We start from the raw sequence: 19,876 nt of genomic DNA, 5'->3' as shown, positions 1-19,876 counted from the left end.
AGACACAATAAAAGGAAAACAATCTAACAAAGGTATAGTAACACTTGCACACATAGGAGAGACCCAGGGGAACTACCCACCAAATGGTCAAAACCATCACTTAAAATACCACCTCTAGCTAAAGTCACAAGAGGACGTTGAGGGCAATGGTTTGGGACTTCAAAGATGAGGAAGGCTACTCACAGAAAAGTCAGTGTTTGGTATGTCGTGTTTGGGATGTCGTGTTTGCTAGGTGCAGAGTGGACTCTGATCTCCACACCTCGCTGTGTTCTTCTGTAAATATCACTGCTCGTGGCTCTATTTCTACAACAGGTCCTTTGTCTGCATTCTTTGCTGCAGTTGCTCAGTTCTGTCGCTCAGTCGTGTCCGACTCTTTGTGACCCCGTGTTGCGGTGGAGGTAAAGGAAAAATTTTGTGTCTTCAGTTTCTAGAGAAGAATCAGCCTAAATGAATACTCAGGCCAAAGTGACACATGTAGGGGTGGCAACCTAGGCTCCCCTGCACTCTCTAAGTTTCGGTCTCTCCTCATCTGTGTGATGTAGCTAATCATGGGCCTCCTTTGATATGACTGTCGTGAGCACTGGCTGAGCTGAGGCTTGGAGGGCACTTAGTCTGACTACAACTCACCAAACTCACTCCCAGTTATCTTCTACCTTCTGATTTGGAATCACTAAGAGCAAAAACTTCCCTTTAATCTCCTTGAGAGGGACTGTACCAGATCATCCCAGCTGCATGGATGACAGTCAAGCTCGGGAATCTTGGATATATGTCTCAGGACTGAAGAAGACCCCACATGGCACCTGGTCCTGTCCAAGAGATGGAGACCAGAATCAAAGTGAGGATGAAGTGCAGTAGATGACGTTCAGGTAGGCTGCCTTTGCCCAAGAGAATCGATCAAGTCTTCACACTTTAACTAAACATGACAGCCTTTCTTCTTCTTTTCCTTTCTTTTTCTCTGCCACTGACTAGGAAAGATAAAGCCCCATTCTGTAACCCCCCATACATTGCTAAAGAAAGGAATCTTTCAGCTGAATGTATCATCAGAATTTCCAGTCCATCCATCACTATTAGGTTTACTTCCACTCAGTACGACTCATCCATGCACAGTAAAACCAACCTACTGACAAAGGCTTATGATGAAGGAAAGCGCAGCATTTATTGCAGGTTCCAGGCAAGGAGCCCAGGCAGCTTAAATACCCCAAATTCCACGATGACTTTCAGGTAAATGGTCTTAAACACAGGGTGAGGGTGAGGGTGAGGGGTGTGTGATCAGCTCAAGGATGTCTTCTGATTGGTTGGTGGTGACGTAATCGGGAGCCATATCATCAAGCTTCTGGGTTCTATGACCGTGTAAGCAATATACAGTGAACATCTTCAACATGGTAGCGGATTACATATCTGTAAAACAGCATCAAGAATTTGGTTCAGAATACTGTCGATAGCTCTTACTTCTGTTGCTGCTGCTAAGTCACTTCAGTAGTGTCCGACTCTGTGTGACCCCATAGACAGCAGCCCACCAGGCTCCCCCGTCCCTGGGATTCTCCAGGCAAGAACACTGGAGTGGGTTGCCATTTCCTTCCCCAATGCAAGAAAGTGAAAAGTGAAAGTGAAGTCTCTCAGTCGTGTCCGACTCCTAGCGACCCCATGGACTGCAGCCCACCAGGCTCCTCCATCCATGGGATTTTCCAGGCAAGAGTACTGGAGCGGGGTGCCGTTGCCTTCTCCCTATAGCTCTTGAGGAGGAACTAAAGGTCCTTGATGGTGTCTAATGTTAACCTATTATCACTTTGTTTTGCTTGACTGTTACCCTTTGCTTCTCCATTTTCTCGCTTAACTTTTATCCTTGGAACTTGGGGAAGGCCTAGGAGGCTGAAGATTTATAACCCTCATGGGTTATAGGGCTGTCCCAGGATGCCCCCACAGGGTCCTGCTGGGTGACACATGTCAGAGGGATTAAGCAAACGGTCATGGCCATGGAGACCACACCAAGGGTGAACAAAGCCGTGGGGACTCTACATCGGTACTGAGAGTGATGCTCATGCCTTACATTCTGATTATATCTCTTAGTTAGGCTGAGACTTTGCTACAAAGCGGGGCACAGTTAAAGAGAAAACCACAGGTTCAAAATGGCCTCACTTTTGTTGAAGCCCATGACACCAATCCTAGGTGTAACACCTGACCTGACTGTAGCTTTGACCTTCCCCAGGAATGTAGTCTTAATCAGCCAGTTTGGAATTTTCTAGTCAGCATCCTTGAGGTAATCAGTCTCCTGGGACCTCTCCATCTTCAGGAGGAAGAAGAAATCTACCTGACCTCTTTTGCTAAACAGTGGTGAAGTACACATCACGTAAAATTGACCATCTTCAATGTACTAACTCAGACTGTAAAGAATCCACCTGCAATGTGGGAGACCTGGGTTTGACCCCTGGGTTGGGAAGATTCCCTGGAGGAGGGCATGGCAACCCACCCCAGTATTTTTGCCTGGAGAAGCTCCATGGAGAGAGGAGCCTGGCGGGCTCCAGTCCATGGGGTTGTGAAGAGTCGGGCATGACGGAGCAACCAGGCACACACACGAGTGTGCCTACAGTCCAGTGTCCACTCCTGTGGTTGTGCAAAAGTCACCACCATCCAACTCCAGAACCTTTTCATTTTGCAAAATTGGTCCTGACCTTTTAGATGTTGCTAACACACTCAAAAGGCACCCCACTCCACTACTCTTGCCTGGAGAATCCCCTGGACGATGGAGCCTGGTGGGCTGTAGTTCATGGGGTCGCTAGGAGTTGGACACAACTGACCGACTTCACTTTCACTTTTCACTTTCATGCATTGGAGAAGGAAATGGCAACCCACTCCAGTTATTCTTGCCTGGAGAATCCCAAGGACGGGGGAGCCTGATAGGCTACCGTCTGTGGTGTCACACAGAGTCGGACACGACTGAAGTGACTTAGCAGAACACATTCAAAAATTATAATACACGAGAAGGTCAAATAAACCCAGGAATGGCCTTGGAAAGGATATACTGTGCCCTTCGATGTGTATGGTCTCATTGAACTCACACAATGGCCTGTGGGGCGGCCGATCGTGCTCATTCCACAGATGAAGAGACTAAGGCTGGGAGAGGTGAAGTCGCTCGTCTAAGACTCCCCAGCCGATGAAAATGGCAGAGTCGGGGATCTGAGCTGGATTCAGTTTGATTCCAGGTTCTTTCAAGAAGCCCAGGGCCTCCTCATCAGGGGGATGACAGAGAGTGACAGAGACAAGAAGCCTACTAGTCCAGGATCCTGAGCGGGTGCCCCAGACAGAGACAGCGACAGAAGGACAGACTGGGGCAGCCAGAGGTGTGAACCCAGAACCACCTGGAGATGGGGCTGGCTGGCACCTTGGGGTCACACAGCAGGACCCCCAAGGGGACGGGGACCCACACCCAGCCCCTGGGGACGAGTGCTGGGTGGAGTCTCACCTGGAAGCTGATGTAGGACACGTGCATGCAGCCGCAGATGGAGATGGCGTTGACTTGGTTGAAGGGCACACGGTGTGCATAATCCAGGAAGATGCTCCCATTCACCGTCACCTGTTGAGATGAGCGCACATGGCAGGAGGGCGTCCAGGACCAGGTGGGAGCACACCCGTGCCGCTGGGACCCCTGCTTCCAGACGTTCAGACCTGCATCTAGTTCTTACATCAATCCCCTGTAGGTCAGGGAAACAGCCTGCAGTGCTGTGCGAGTTGCAGGAACATGCTCGGGACCCGAAGTGCATCGAAGGGCAACCTCCACCTGACTCTAGTCCTTGGCTTCTTCGTTCTTCTGGTGTGTGTTTATCACAGTGGGTCTGTCTTTCTAGTCTCAGCTCTCCTGTGGTGTTCTTGAAATATACATGCAAATGTCCATGGGGAGCAGAGAAGAAGTGATGTCAGGTTGTATGATGAGGGGGTGGGGACATTCATGTTCACACAGAGAAAAAAGACACAGATGTGCTCAGCTCCCCTCCCATCTCCCCAAGCCCAGAGACACCGCTCTGCTTGCAAAACCAATGTGCGATGCCAGGCAGAACTAAGTCTTTAATAACATCTGGACAAATGCAGCAACAAGGTAACAGGAAAACACATATTCCCAGGGACCTGGAGTGGAAGAAGGGCCACGACAGAGAAATGGAAATAACTTGGACTGAAGGGCCAGGCGGCCAAAGAGCATCACGGTGACTTCTCCAGTGCTTACTTCCAGAGTGAAAGAAGCAACAGGTGAAGGTATGTAAGGAGGTGAACGTGTATAAGGAGACTGCGGCCTTACAGGAAACAGTCCTCTTCTCTGTACAAAGTGTTGCTCACATGACTATTTAAAGGGTGCTCACAGCACCTTATGTGGGGGCGGAACAGATAGCTGAAGAGAGGAGAGTTCCCACTCACCTTGAACGAGGACCTGTCTACATCGAAGCAGATCTCAAATTCACTCCCCTTCTGGAAGGGCATCTGCATCTTCTTCTCCTCCAACCCCCAGTTTCCTTGCTGCCTCGTGTTGCAGACCACATATCTGCCTCCATCAAACCGAGGGTTGAAGTGGAAGGCAATGTTGTTCGTGTCACTGATGCCCGTCTGAAAGTTCACTGAAAACCTAGGTCAAGGAAAATCAGACAGTATCCTGGCTTACTGCCAAGGGTGGGAACAGGAGGTGCTCACTCTGACTGGTATCGTCTGGGAGCCTGCATACAACCTGCGTGGCTAGTTGGTACCCATCCCTAGTCTCGTCCCATCCCTTTGGTTCAACGAATTTGCACTGTGTGTTTTGTGCAGTTACCACATTTTGCCCTTACAGTGTGGTCTTCTAAAAGTAAGGAGGAAATGGGTAAAGAAATTTGTGTCCAAGATGGAAGTAGAGGAATGTGCCTAGAAGTGAGAGGCTTTGGGGCCAAGTGGTGGCTTCCTGGAGGGCAGCCTGTGTCTCTGAAGTTGGGAAAGAGGACAAATGGAAAGAACAAGTGCATTGATGGGACACCTACAGAGATGGTGTCTAAAGGGGAGACGCAGAGAAAACCCTAGGTCTCTGGGCATGGGGACCTCAGGGTGTGTGTGTCCCTCATCAGAGGGTGTCGTGTGCCCACCTGACCTGAGAGAGGTCAGCAGGCCTGGACCCTGACCCCAGATCAGCCCCGTTTGTCGTCTGCAATGCCCCAGGACCATGCTATCCTCACACTGCCCCATGCAGAAAAGGGGTGACTGCATTCCTTCAGGGATGACAACTGAAACGGCCCAAGGACACCCCTAAATAAGTATCTCTTGTTCCCATCTCACCTCAGAGGAAGCCCCTCACCATCTCCACCTCTTTTGGCTATAGCTGAAACTATCAGGTGAGGAGGGAAGACAAAAGGAGTTTCCAAGGGGCCTAGCTCACCAAAGGGATGCAGCAAATCCTTGTTCTGCTCTTTCCCAGATGGAGCTCATGCCTGTCCCCCAACCAACGTCCAGCCTGAATTATTCAATGAGCATCTATCCCCCAACATCTTGCCTGAACTCAGCCCCAGTGTGGTTCCCAGTCTGCTTCTCGGGGTCACTCAGGCTCCCAGCTAACACACAGCACTCAGACGGCACGTCTGGCTCCCATGCCATCACCACAGAACCGGGCTCCACCCCACACCCACGGGTGGCCCTCAGTGGACATTCTCCCAGCAGAGTGCTCTGTGTGCTTGTTTACCTGTGGTTTCTTTGGCCTCATGGCTCGAGCTCTGGGTCATTGTATACGAAGTTCAGTCCCAGAACTCCACCTCTGGGCTGGCCTGCATCCCTCCCTAGACCGTGAGCCTCATTCCCCCTGTCTCTGCAGAGTCTGGTTAATGGTGCCCTGGATGCTACAGGTAGGTGGTAGGGGGCACTGAGCATTGTTGGCAGGCCGGACCCTTGCCATCCCCTGAACTGGGTGGGGGCAGCTTGGAGGATACTGTGTGGACCATCTGAGCTGACAGCACCCTGGTTCACTCAGGGCTGAGGCCGAGAGAGACAACTATCCCCCGTACCTGTTTTCGTCTGTGGAAAGAACACGCCCCATGAAGGTGACCTTGTGTCCATCCTGGAGACCCCCTTCTATCCTCCCCGTGAAGGGAACAGGCTGTGGAGAGGAGACAGTGGTCAGTTGGCCTGCCTCCTTCTCTCCATCCTCTCCAGCCCTGGCCGGGGCTGGCCTGGGTGTGGGGCAGCAGCCTAGGGACCCAGTGCAGCCACGAACAGGACAGAAGGAGCCTCAGCTCCACGGACCTTCCAGCCCTGGAGCGAGGAAGTGACACAGATATTCTGAGGTTGGGAGAAGGAGCCCCTCAGGCTCTGAGAGGAGGTGACAGGGTCAGATTGGCAGCTGACAAAGGAGGAAGTGGCGAGTTCACAGCCCTGAGATGGGAAGGAACCAGGGGAGAGAGGGGGGTGGCTGGACCCCAAGCCAAGCTACTGCTAAAGACCCAAGTCCTGGCTGGGGACTCAGGGGTCCACCATGGACCGGAGAGACCCACCCACCTGTTCTCGAGGATAAACCTTCTGCTCATCTGAGCAGGCCAAGAAGAGGTAGGTCATCCTCCCCGTCCTGCCCACCCCACCCAGAGAACAATGTTGACCTTGACCTTTGCCCCCCCACAACCTCAGAAAGTGCCTCTTCCCGGGTGCTCTCTGCAAACAGGGGCAGCCCCCTTTCTGCTCCTGCTCCTGGGCTCCCATCCTTCCTCCAGGCACCGGGAAGCCTCCCAAGTCGTCACTGGCGTCTCCACACACCTGTTCCCCATCACTTTGTCATGTTCTCTTTCCTGAGCCTCTTTAAGCACCCAGGCGTATGGTGACGATGCTTGATTTTAGAGCCAGGCATCCTTCAGGTTGGAATCCTGATTCTGCTGTTCATTACCTGAGTGGCCTTGGGAAGCTTATTAAACTTCTCCCTGCCTCAATTTCTTCATCCATGAAATGAGAACAAGTCCCAGCTTCTGGGTGACTTTGATGATTAATGAGAAAATATCTGTGGGGAGAGACTGGCGCATCCTTCCAGAATGCTTTTTATCTAACATGGTTGTACAAACTGCCTTCAACTCAGCTCTGTCTCCAAGTCAATTTTCCATTTTCACACTGTTGAAGTATTTTCTACCTTCTCCTCTAAGCAATAGTTTACAAAGATTAAATGCTTACAGGACCCAGGCAGGTGATTTGCATAGTTGAGCTGGCCAGGTAGGGGACAGTCGGGAGTGGTGGAGACTGCAGCAAAGGAGGCACCATCCCCCTCATCTAAAGAGCAGTGTCCACTCGGCTGTGACCCGATCACCTTCCAGGCCCGGGGCTGTCAGAGCTTCCAAGTCTTCAGGAGGAGACAGAAATCTGAGCTTTTCCTTCTGTAAAACTTTCTCTTTTGAGGGGCGAAATGCTCTGAAAAGGATTGTAGTAGGTTTCCTTTGCTATAAGAGACATATAATGAAATATTTGCATTGGATTGATATATCTAAATTTTCTTCAAAGCAATCCTGGGGTGGAAAGGAAAGTTGAGCTGGGCAGAAATAAAGCAGATAGTCCATGAGTTGAAACTGAGTGACTGGTATGTGTGGATTATGATACTAATATCTCTGTATTGTACTTTCTCTTTGGCAATGAGTTAAAACACTGTCTGCAGGCCAAACAAAAAACAATGTGCACCAGGTCAATTCAGTCCTAGTCCATGTCCTTCAGTTGTAGGATCACCCAGGATCCAGGGAAGCCCCTCCGAGCCCAGTGTGCACAGCTGGCCCTGGGAGATACCTGTTGATGCCAGAACCCCATTCAGACTGTACTCCTGGACCTTGGGTAGAGGTGTCTTTTGTGGCCCGCAGTTCTGGTCTGAATTCTGCCATTAAAAACTTTGGTGACATTAAGCAAATCACAACGTCTCTGCATCTCTGAGTTCTTTCTGTCAAAATCCATGTCAGTGATTTTGGAGAAGTAGAATCAGCCTACCACAGGCTGACTAGCATGGTGCTCTTGCCTGAATCCCCTCATTTGTTGGAGTTTGAAATCCCCCTAAGAGCCTTTCTCACCATCAGGAGAGACAAGGCTGAAAATGTATCCACCTGGCAGCATGGTCTCCTCCCTCAAGCATATTCACACTAAGGCATAGAGTGATAGGACGGGTCCTCAGGGCACAGAAGGAAGGCAGGACGGAGGAAGCCCAGTGTGGATCATGGGGGCGGGCAGTACAGGTTAATCTTAAGGAACGATTTCCCCCAAAAAAACTTCATGAGATTTTAATGTCTTAAATGGTGCCCTCACATTCTGAATGAAACACAAGATGATTTCAAATTGAGTATAATCCGAAGACAAGATTACTCATTACTGCGTTCTAATAGCAGAGAATTGGAAATGAATTCAGAAGTCCACCAGGAAGACAATGGTGAAATTAATTATGGTATTTCCACACAACAGATTCTAGGGAGAGTTAACAAGAAAAATGGAAGAAGGGACCACTTTGAGAACTGATAAGTAATATTGCCCTCTGTATTATTTTTCAAATGAGTAGGAGTGGCTATATACATATATTTACTTATTTTAAATAAAACTTTTCTGGAAAGATTCAAAGAAACTGCTAGTATTTATTGACTCCAAGAAGGTTATGGTAGACAGTAGTTACACCCTCTTCCTTTTCCCACCAAAAATGTCTACATTATAATTCCTAGAAGGTGTGAATATGTTACTTTACCCAGCAACAGGGACTCTGCAGGTATGAATAAGAATCCTGAGATGGGGGGGGGGGGGCGGGGTTATCTGGAATATCTGCGTGGGCCCGATAGTCACAGGGTCTGCAAAGAGGGAGGCAGAGGAGGAGAGTCAGCTGTAGGAGACGTGACAGCAGAAGCAAGAAGCTGCGGCTTTAGAGAAGGAGGCAAGTGAAGAGTTCCCTGGGGGTCCAGCAGCGGTTAAGTATCTGCCTCCAATGCAGCCATTGAGGGTTAGATCCCTGGTTGCGGAACTAAGATCCCACATGGGCCACAGCTAGAGAGCCCACGGGCCACAATGAAGATGCCTTGTGCCGCAATTGAGACCTGATACAGTCAAAAAAAAAAAAAAAAACGCAGGAGGAGGAAGGGGCCACAAGCCAAGGCAAGTGGGCAGCCTCTGGAAGTTGGAAAAAACAAGGACACATTCTCCCCTGAGGCTCCAGAAGGAAAAACTTTGCTGACATTGGATTTTAGATTTCCAACCTCAGAACTGTAAGGAAATACATTCATATGCTTTAAGCCTGGTGTGGCCGAAGACCCCTCTGTGCATGCGTGTTTGTGTGTGATCTTAGCAGGAAAGACCAGCACAGGCCTTTGCTTCCTCTGACCCAGCAAGATGGGTTTTTATGTTGAAATTATAGCCTCACAGATTACGCTGGCCTCCCAACTCCCTGTGCTGGCAGCTCTGATGTCACCAAGTCTCGTGACCTGTCTATAGTTGTGCTTTTGATTCCAAGGATTAGAGAGTAAAAACATGTCATCAGAGTAATAAACGGGTTGAACCTGGAAGCGTCTCCGGGTCCCCCATCTGATGGAGAACAAGACCCAAGTGACACATCCTGACTCAGACCACCGTGGAGGCACCCACCAGGCAGCCCAGCTTCCTCCAGCCCCACCGGGAGCCCTCACTAGACGGGCTGAAGGGCACTGGTCATTCCACAGAGCACACAGGCCACGCCAGGGCTCCGGGGGAGGTGGGCTTGAGTGGGGACCAAGCAGCTCCCCAGCACCTGATGCCCCATGCACCCCTCCCCATGAACGGCTCTGTCAGCCCACCTGCCCAGCCTCTCAGGAACCTGAGACCAGGAGAGGCTCGTACTGCAGGGCCAGGCCAGGATGCCGTGAGCTAAGAAAGTCCTAGGACCCAGGCTGCCGCCTGCCTGCCACCTCCTCCCCCAGGGTACTCTCTGTGGACAACCCCTTCCCCCAGGATGGGGGAAATCAAGACACCTCCCTCCTCAGCCCTTATCACCTAGGAACCTTACAAGTGGCCTGCACCTCTATGAGCCTTAGTAATACATATATGTTGTGGAGATGATAAGGGTTTAAACCAGCTGTCCCAATCTTTTTGGCACCAGGAACTACTTTCACGGAGACAATTTTTCCAAAGCTGGCTAGATGTGAGCGATGGGGAGAGGCTATAAATACAGATGGAGCGTCACTAGCTCATGAGCTGCTCACCTCCTGCCATGCAGCCCACTGCCTACCAGGCCATGCACAAACACCAGTCCATGCCTGGAGGTGGGGACCGCGGGATTAAACAAGGCTGCCTATGACAAGACCTCCACATGGGGGGTAAAAGTGCCCAGAAGAAAGCCCTTTGCACCTCACAGTGCTGGGGCAGCCTGCTCCCCCCTCCTGGGACAGTCTTTCTCAAACACCCTTGACCTGCCCTGGCTAGCTCTCTCAACCCTCAGATGCCAGATATCTCTTCAGGAGGTCTTTCCTCCTGCGCCCAGACTCCTAACAATTTTAAACACTTTCAGAGCCCCCCACAGTGGGCCAGACACCTTTCAAACTCTCTCAATGTGCTACCTTGCTTGATCCTTAGCCGAGCTCTGGGTGGTGACTTGATTATTCCCATTATAGTCAAGCAGAAACTGAGGCCCAGGGAGGTAAAGTAACTTGCTTGAGGTCAACCAGTTAATAAATGGCTGAACCCAGGGAGGTCATCTTCCAAGTAAGTGCCCTGAAGTGCCATGTTCCATTGTTATCCTGCCCGGAAGATGTTTATCCTCCTTCATGTTAAAATAAAATGAAAATTCACTTTTCTATTTATTACTTAGACTCTTCTTCCCCCACTGAGCACCCAGAACAGGAGAGAGATCAGGAGGAAGCTCAGGAAACATTTGTCCAACGCACAAATCCTGGTGCCCCCTGGCCTTGAGCGGCACCGAGGAGATGGGCACAGGCAGAAGTGGGGGCAGGGCCGCCCTGGCTGGTGTTTGCCCTTCGTCTGTTCTCTTTGGAATGAGGCCTCCCCCAGCCTCCTGTCACCCCAGCAGGAGCTGGTTCCTCAGAGCCCCACAGCTGCGTCCCCCTGGCCGAGGCCTCCCCCAGCCCTGGAACTCACAAGGTTTATGTAGGGAGGCTGGGTGTCCCTGAAGACCAGTTCTTCAATGCCTTCGTGACCACTCTCGCTTTGCATGCTGTCCAGGTAGACTTCTGCAACAGGAATGACTCACCAAGATACAGAATTCAGTGCAATTTAACTGTTATTAAATGGGGAGGAGCCAAGAGGAGGAGAAAGTCAGTTTAGAGGAAGGAGAAAGGTAGGGAGGAAGACGGAGGACAGAAGTGGGTGCTCCTCTCCCAGGGCCTTCTCCCCTCTGCTCTCCTCCTTCCCTCCACCCCAAGTCAGAATAGTTCACGTAGGCTCAGACATTCTCACCACCTTCACAGCTTCTAGAAGACACTGCCCCTGAGCGTGTGGCTGTGTCATGTCCAGACAACAGCGTGTGTGATGGGGCGCTGCCTGGGCATGGGGTGGCAGTGCTGCAGGAAGGCCTAGTTATACCCATTTTTCAGACCGGGAAACTAAGGCTCAGAGAATCTACAGGTCATATCCAAGGTCACACAGCTCACTAGCAGCAGCTTGAGCCATATAAGGCTACTCCACTTCTTCAGAAGGTATTCCTCCCCTTTAAAATTCTACTCCTCACCTAAAAGCACAATCATATAAAAAGAAATATTTTGCAAATAGAAAACCTGGTGGTGGACGTTCCCTTATCTTTGTGCATAATGATGCCCCGGACACTTCTGACCCCTCCTCTCTGTGAATTTCTCTCTCTTCTCTCTTGATTCTGGGCTTTAGAATGGGGATCAGAGACATCTCAGACATAATAGAATATTCCAAGTGACATTGAGTTGGAGGCAATATATTGAAAACTGTCTTTAATTGGTTCCAGTACCTTGTTAATGGAAACGTTTGACTGAAACAGAGACTCAGGATCAGCTTTTGTCGGAAAGGGGTTTGGGGAGGAAGTACACAGCAACAACAGACTTCGCGGAGATTAAGTAGGCCCCCACCGTGTGCTAGAGACGGGACCCATGTCCAGCCAGGACAAGCAGCTGGGGGGCCTGTAGGTACTGAGTGTGGAGCAGTGGCCCTGGGGCTGAGAACCTGTGTGCACCTCTCTATTCTTGGGCTTGCCTCGGTGCCCCAGAATTTGCAAAGACTGAATTATTTGAGATGTTCCCACAGACTGCGCACACATGCCTCCTCTGTCCACCCTCCGTCCCCACTACATTCCTAGATCAACCGCAATGTGACCGGATTTAAGGGGCAGATGGCACAGTTGAAGCAGAAAGGGGGAAAAGAAGGGGAAATGCTTTGCAATCCTGTTTGACACCAGGAACACGGGGACCATTTCCTCATCTACTGGGATAAAGATCACTGAACTCTCATTCAGTGCAGGTTGGAGTGTAAAATGCAAGAGGGTTGGAGACTTGTTGGTGGGTCTTCTGCCTCTGCTGTGTCCAGGCTCTTCTGTTTCTAGATGTTTACCCAAGAGAGATGAAAACATATGCATGCATGCATGACAGCTTCACTCACCGTAGCCCCACACTGGAATCACACTGTCCACGAGCAACAGAAAGGAAACATGAATGAGGACATGACCACAATAGACTAGGCCTTGGCAATAAAAAGGGGCCAAAGATATAGGCATGATCATTGCTGACACTCACAGCTGTGCACAGGAGCCAGGCACCAGTGAGCACAGGCTGGGAGTCTTTATTAGATAAAATCCAACAACAGTCAGAAAAGCGATGGCCCATGGCGGCCCCAACTGGGAGGAACCCAGAGGAATCATCTGGGTGCTGGAAATGTCCTGGAGCTTGACCCGGATGATGGTCACACAGCTGTTTACAACATAAAAACTCATCCAACAGACTAGAGTCCATGTGTTTATTTGAACCATAACTCAATAAATACTGTTTTGTTTTGTTTTTTTTAATTCTCAGAGCCCAGGGAGACAGAGACAGCTAGAGTTCCAGCAAAGACACTTTGGCATCATCAGACTACTTGGAAGCTGCCATTCACTCGTCAAGTCGTGTCTGACTCTTTGCAACTCCATGGACTGCAGCGTGCCAGGCTCCTCTGTGCTACACTATCTCCTGGAGCTTGCTCAAATTCATGTCCATTGAGCCAGTGATGCTATCTAACCATCACATCCTCTGTTGTCCCTTTCTCCTCCTGCCTCCAATCTTTCCCAGCATCAGGGCCTTTTCCAATGAATGGGCTCTTCACATCAAGTGGCCAAAGTACTGGAGATTCAGCCTCAGCACAAGTTCTTCCAATGCATATTCCAGGTCGATTTCCTTTAGGTTTGATTGGTTTGATCTCCTTGCTGTTCAAGGGACTCTCAAAGAGTCTGCTCCAGCACCACAATTCAAAAGCATCAGTTCTCCAGTGTCAACCTTCTTTATGGGCCAACATTCACATCTGTACATAGCTATTGGAACGACCATAGCTTTGACTATGAGTATTTGTTGGCAAAGCGATGTCTCTGCTTTTTAAAATGCTGTCTGGGTTTTTCATAGCTTTCCTTCCAAGGAGCAAGCATCTTTTCACTTCATAGCTGCAGTCACCACCTGCAGTGATTTTGGATCCCAAGAAGCCCTGGACCAACACTAGTACGTGATCTGAAGGTGGGGGACCCCTGGTTTAAACAAGGCATCCTGTGATGGGGCCTCCACACTGGAAGTCAAAAGGTGCAGAAGGAAGCCCTCTGCAGCCCACAGTTCACGAGCACCTGCCGGGGTCCAGCCCCAGTGGATCCAGGGAAATTCAAAGGGGAGATGGCATGGTGAGGAAATCTTATTTATTCAAAAATATAAGATTAGGAAATAATAGTACAGCAGGAAAATTTAGTGGGAAAAAAAGAGGCTGAATAACTTGGTTTACGTGGAAAACCAATAAAACTTCAGGAGAAGAAGTTTGCACCATCTACGTAGGCCACCGGCGCCCGTTTGAATATCGGAGGGTGCCCCGCCTTGGGCTTCCTCTCTCACGGATCTTAGAAGCCAGGGCAAGTAAGTAGACATGGTGAGCCTCCCCGCTCCAGATGGGAATTCAGCCTAAAAAGGAGAGAAGGAGAATAGACCACACGGGGGAAACCAGTCTTTCCAGTGACTGGCCCATCCTCTATTGTCCAGAAAGGCCTTTTATACCCCCTTTTTTTGTACATAGAGATCAATGGATAATATAAAATTATGCATTGTCAACAGCCCTGACTCTCATCGAGACCAGGCTTTTTCTCTGCACACCTAGTTGTATATACAAGTCTTAGGTGATTTATATCATCTTCTGGCCAGAAGGCCAATTAGCATTTTACGGCCCTTTTTTGATAAGGGTTTGTCAACCAGAAGACTTATTGGCCCTAACAGTGTTGTTCTTCCCAAAGTCTGGTGCCACTCTCAGAAAGCACTAAATAAAGTTACATTCTTACATAGCAAGGATACAACAATTCATAACAATGAAAGAAGTACAGTGATTTTTAACAAAGAGAAAAGTAATTAACTCAAAAGTCTAGTGTTGCTAACATCAAAACTACTATATTCCTTTTTCTATATCCCAATTACATTGATTAATATCCTTCAGGTACCTAAAAGAAAAAGAATATGGAGGCCTGGCAGCAGTCATTGAGTCAACAGTGAAACCCATCACCGATATGATTTTTAGCTCTTTAGAAAAGGCTCTGTATCTTTAAGATGCTTTAAGCTTTGTGCCTCTCGCTGTTGAGGGGCTGTAAACAATTCGCAAGTTGTAAAAAGTCCCGGGGAACCTGTCAGGCAAGTTAGAGAGCCATCAGTGGGGTTAGAGCTGAAACATTCTTTTTATATGCAAGAGACTGTAAACTGGAGCCCTAAGTTAATTCCTTTTAGAGGCAAAAGAGTGGAAAACACAGTACAATAAGGCAGGCAGACTCTGGTTTTGGGGGGTAGATGTTCAGGAAAACCGGGGGGAACACCTGAAGCCAGATCACGCCTTTGCATTTTGTCCAGCTTCCTTCCTCATGACCTTTGCCATGGGCGGGATTCCTCACGCTGGCTCCCGGCTGGCACCCAGCTCCCCCTAACACCTGAGATGGCCCCTTCTCAAACTCCCTTGACCTGCCCTGCCTTGCTCTCTTGCCCCTCAGAGAGCTGACACCTCCTCAGGAGGTGCGCCCAGTCTCTTAACAACTCTAAACACTTTCAGAGATCCTGCAGTGGGACAGACACAACTCAAGCTCTCTCAATCTTCATTCAAGCTCACTTCGTCTTTCCCCCAGATCTGGGCAGTGACTCCAGGATTAACCCCATTATATAGATACAGAAACTGAGGCCCAGAGAGGGACAGTAACTTGCTTGAGGTCATCCAAATAGTAAATGGTTCAGCACAGAGAGGCCATCTTTAGAGTATGTCCCTTGCCGCCATGCTGGCTTGTTACCCACCCCAGAAGCCCTGCTCCCTTCATGCAAAACAATCATCATTTTCCCAGTTCTCACTTAGAACAGTAGAGGCACCCACAGTGAGCTCAGTAAACATTTGTCAGATGCAGGAATCCTGGGGATGCTCACCCGCTGCCGTCCTGAGCAGCACCCAGGAGATGGTCATGGAGAAGCTGGTCTGCCCTTCCGTGTTCTTTTCAGGTTGCTGCTCCCCTCCTCTCTCACCAGCAGGAGTTGTTTTCCTAGAGCCCCAGAGCTGCTTCCTGTCCACTGGGACGCACCCCACCCCCAGCCCTGGAACTCCCTGGTGTCTGTAAGTAGACTGGGTGTCCCTGAAGGCCATCTCTCCACCGCCTCTGTGGCCACTGTCACTTTACACACTGGCCAGGAAGACCACAGCACCCGGAGAACTTAAAAATGTATAGAAACCAAAGCAACTGGACTGTTATTCAGTGGGGGAGGATCCAGGAGATGATGTTGGTTTAGAAACAGGGAGAAAGGTAGGGAGGGGAGGAGAGGGTGGAAGTGTGTGCTCCTCACCCAGGGTCCTTTCCCCTCTGCTGGCCTCCTGTGATCTGCACTGAGATCCAATAGTGCATAGAAGTTCATGTTGGCTCAGAGATCCTACCACACTCATACTGTAGGGAGCTTCTAGATGTTACTGTTCCTGAGAACGTGGCTGTCTCTTGAGGGTCCAGAGAGAAACAGAGCTGCTTGGTGGGGCCCGGGCAGCTGGGTGCTACTGGTGCACGGGGTGGAGGTTGTGCTGGGAAGGCCTGGTTATACCCATTTTCCAGATAGGGAAACTGAGGCTCAGAGTGTTTAAAGGTCATTCCAAAAGTTACACAGTTCATTAGTGATAGCCTGAGCCATATGTGCCTTCTTGGGGCCTCAAAAAGGGATATATTCCCTCTAAAATTCTATTCCTCACATAAAAACCTAGTCATGGAGGGATTTCCCTGGTGGTTTAGTGGTGATGACTCTGTGTTTCCACTGCAGGGTGATGGGTTCAATACTTGGTCAGGGAACTAAGAACAGGCATATAGCATGGTGCAGTCAGAAGAGAGAGAGAGAGAGAAAAGAAAAACAAATCAATATATGATCAGATGGAAAGAAATGTTTTATAAATATGAATAGAAAACCTTATCATGAAGGTACCTTATCATTGTGTTTAATGATGCCCCAGGAGCTTCTGATCCCTGCTCTCTAAGAATTTCTCTCTCCCTTCTTTTCTCTTCTCTCCCTTCCTTCTGGGCTCTAGACTGGGAGCAGAGAACATTTAGACATTCTAGAACTTTCTGAATGACATGGAGGTGGGTCACTGTGTGGAATAAATGTCTCATATTGGCTCCAGCACCTTGTTAAAGGAAATGATTGACTAAAACAGAGACTAGGATCAGCTGGGTAGCAAAGTGGGGTAGGGAGGAAACGCATAGCTTACCTGATGTCAAGCGGGACCCCACTCTTTGTTCGAGAGGCGGCCCTGGGGTGCAGCCTGGATGAGCAGCTGAGGGTCCTACAGGCACCAAGTGGGGAGCAGGGGAGCAGGTGCCCCAGGGCCACACACAGGTCTGCACCTCTCTCCCTTCTGGCTCTTGCCTGGGCTCTCAGAATTTGCAAAGGCTGACTTCTCTGAGACGTTCTCATAGACGGAGCCCACTTGCCTCCTCCCTCCACCCTCCATCCCCACTAGATTCCTGAGTCAACTAGAATATGACTGGATTTAAGGGGCAGATGACATACTTGGAACAGAAAGGGGGAAAAGAAGGAGAGATTCTTTGCAATCCTCTTCAAAACCCGGGATACGGGAAATTTTTCCTCATTGACTAGAATAGGAAGCAACTGGAACTCATTCACCACAGGTTGGAGTCAAAATACAACAGCATTGGAAACTTGGTGGATTATAATAAAGTTAATCCTCTACCTCTCCTATGTCCTGGCTCCTCTGCTCCTAGATATTCACCAAAGAGAGATCAGAACAGACGTACATGTGCTTAACAGCTTCACTCGTCACAGCCCCTCACTGGAAACAGCACTGTTTAAAACAGGAGAAGGGGAACAGTGAATGCTCTTTGCAAACACTTGGGCTATAGACAGCCTCCTCTGCCTGTGGATTTATTGAGGCAAGAGTATTGGTACAGGTTGCCATTCTCTCCTCCAGGGGATCTTCCCAATTCAGAGATCCAACCCATGTCTCCTGGGTCTCCTGCATTGGCAGGCAGATGCTTTACTACTGAGCCACCTGGGAATCGCCTGCTATGGACTAGCCCTCAGCAAGGAAATGAGACTGAGGATAAAGGCAAGGTCTTCAGTGAACCTCACCGTTGAGCACAAGAGCCAGACACAAGTGAGCACACACTGGGAGCATTCTGATCACAGAAAATCCAGAAACGGGTCAGAAAAGCAATGGCTTATGAGGGGCACCACGTGGGAGGGACCTGAAGGAGTCATCTGGGTACTGGGAATGCCCTGGAGCTTGACTTGAATGGTGGTCATACAGTTGTTTATAGCATAAAAACTCATCCAGCAGACTAGGGTCTGTGTGTTTACATGGACCGCACCTCAATAAAGTACTGTTTAAAAAACACCGCAGGCCAAGTGCAGTGGCACAGTGCGTGAGAATCCACCTCACCATGCAGAGAAGGCGGGTTTGATCCTTGGTCCTGGGAGACTCCACATGCGGTGCCACGATTACTGAGCCCAGGTTCTGGAGGCCACTTGCTGTAAATACTGAATCCCACACTCCTACAGCCTGGCTCAGCAATGAGAAACCATACATGGCACTGAAGAAGCCCCCACTTGCTGAAACCAGAGAAAGCCAGTGCAAAGCAATGAAGAATAAGCACAGACAAAGGAAAATGAAATAAGTGAGTGAACTTTTAAAAATTTAGAAACTACCCCAAACTCTCAGAGCCCAGGGAGAAACAGGGACGGCTCGAGGTCAAGTGGACATGCACTTTGACATCTCCAGGTGATTTGGAAGTGAGTCACAGTGAGTCCAGCCCAAAAAGGAGAGCCCAGGGGCCTCTGCTCCAGCCCTGTAGGGACGGCCTACTGAAAACCCAAAGGCCAGTGGGTTTTTGGATGAATAAAGGCCGTAAGGAGGTGTCTCCAAGACCCAGTGGCTGGCACAGCTGACCTCCGCAACCTGGCGTCACTGTGTGTGCAGTCACTGAGACCCTTGCCCAGGACCTGGCTTGAGGTGAGAGGCAGCCCTCAAGCTCCGTTATTTAAAGTCCAGACACTTGTCTGAGGTTCTCTGTTCTCTGCACTGTAGACCATGGGATCTGTTCCAAATGTGTCGGCCACTGACTTTCTCAAAAAGCCAGAACCTGACAAGTGTGGATGAGGACAAGGAGAAAGGAGGCCTTTTGTGTGTTGGTGGGATGCTAAACGGTGAGGCTGTGATGGGAAACACAGTGTACGTGCTTGACCCTAAGAGGCTGGCATTAAGCTTCTGATTGCTAAAGCGTCCATTTCAAAGACACTCGTCTTTTGTAAACGTGCTGTCAGCTGTGTGACAGCTTCGAGATAAGCCACCACGCTTGCCCCATCCATCAAGTTCTCCTTTCTAGGAAACCCTGGGCAACCTAGAAAACTGTTTGAGTGACCCCACATGTTGCTTCCTGCCCCCTGGTTCCTGCGTAACCACCCTACCTTTGGACCCCAATAAAAGCGGAGCCTCAACCTGTGCTCTCACCCCCTCCTTCCCACTGGCCACTGTGCTATGTGGCCCTTAGGGCTTGAGAGTAATAATCCTCGTTTTCTTCAAAGCTACCCGATGGTTGTTGCTGAGCTGTCTCTTGAAGTCGTGATAAGGACCACAGAGGCCCATCTGGCCACAGTACTAGCTCCAGCTGGCCTAATGTCTTTGGGGCTCCCTTGAGTAGTAAAGACCCATGTGAGTGCCCCCGGTGTTCCAGAACAGAGAGCATCACTATGCATAGTCTTAGACCGACCCTACAAAACAGTACAGATGTTCCTTTAACAACGAAACACAGAATTATCATCTGGTCCAGCAATTCCACATCTGGGTCAGATGGGAAAGAATCTGTCTGTAATGCAGGACACCTGGGTGTGATCCCTGGGTCAGGAAGATCCCCCGGAGAAGATCATGGCAACCCACTCCAGTACTCTTGCCAGGAGAATCCCACGGACAGAAGAGCCTGGCAGGCTACAGGCCATAGGGTCGCAAAAAGTCAGACACAACCGAAGCAACCTACCACTGCCAGCAATTCCATGTCTGGCTATATAGCCTAAAGAACTGAAAGCAGAGGCTTGAAGAGAGATGTGTACACCCATGTACCTGGTATTATTTACAACAGCCAAAAGATAGAAGCAACACTGGTGTCCATCGATGGATGACTAGATAAACAAAATGAGGTCTACACATACAATGCAATATCGTTCAGCCCTAAAAAGGAAGTGAATTCTGCCACAAGTGACAACATGAA

The 19,876-nt window shown here is 49.7% G+C and overlaps 1 protein-coding gene and 1 long non-coding RNA gene across 3 annotated transcripts; both read right to left on the bottom strand.

Annotated features, from left to right (window-relative positions):
• Positions 1-1,131: 1,131 nt before the first annotated feature.
• Positions 1,132-12,335, bottom strand: LOC138447271 (galectin-9-like). 2 transcript variants are annotated; one of them, XM_069602928.1, is made up of 6 exons: positions 11,059-11,686; positions 6,006-6,097; positions 4,405-4,609; positions 3,681-3,863; positions 3,461-3,571; positions 1,132-1,398 (listed from the first exon to the last, which is right to left on the bottom strand). In XM_069602928.1, exons 1-6 carry the CDS (start codon positions 11,131-11,133, stop codon positions 1,375-1,377), a joined length of 690 nt encoding a protein of 229 aa, XP_069459029.1. In that variant the 5' UTR covers positions 11,134-11,686; the 3' UTR covers positions 1,132-1,374. The 2 variants fall into 2 exon arrangements, with proteins under 2 accessions (XP_069459029.1, XP_069459030.1); XM_069602929.1 differs by lacking the exon at positions 3,681-3,863 and having other exon boundaries at positions 11,059-12,335.
• Positions 12,336-12,880: 545 nt separating this feature from the next.
• Positions 12,881-15,641, bottom strand: LOC138447279 (uncharacterized). Its single transcript, XR_011259764.1, has 2 exons — positions 15,552-15,641; positions 12,881-14,773 (listed from the first exon to the last, which is right to left on the bottom strand). It is a non-coding gene; the product is annotated as an uncharacterized lncRNA (long non-coding RNA).
• Between the last annotated feature and the right edge of the window lie 4,235 nt (positions 15,642-19,876).

This window comes from Ovis canadensis, chromosome 11 (genome assembly GCF_042477335.2).
Source record: "Ovis canadensis isolate MfBH-ARS-UI-01 breed Bighorn chromosome 11, ARS-UI_OviCan_v2, whole genome shotgun sequence".
NCBI classification, from domain to species: domain Eukaryota; kingdom Metazoa; phylum Chordata; class Mammalia; order Artiodactyla; family Bovidae; genus Ovis; species Ovis canadensis.
The sequence above is the reverse complement of the archived record's forward strand: the minus strand, read 5'-3'. Positions and strand labels throughout refer to the sequence as shown.

Bases quoted from the DNA above. Each gene is read 5' to 3' on its own strand.
- LOC138447271 (XM_069602928.1), bottom strand. From the start codon at position 11,133: ATGCAAAGCGAGAGTGGTCACGAAGGCATTGAAGAACTGGTCTTCAGG. The intron at 6,098-11,058 runs GTGAGTTCCAGG...TCCTCTCCACAG, and splicing joins AGCCTCCCTACATAAACCTT to CCTGTTCCCTTCACGGGGAG. The intron at 3,572-3,680 runs GTAAGAACTAGA...TCATCTCAACAG, and splicing joins CTGACCTACAGGGGATTGAT to GTGACGGTGAATGGGAGCAT.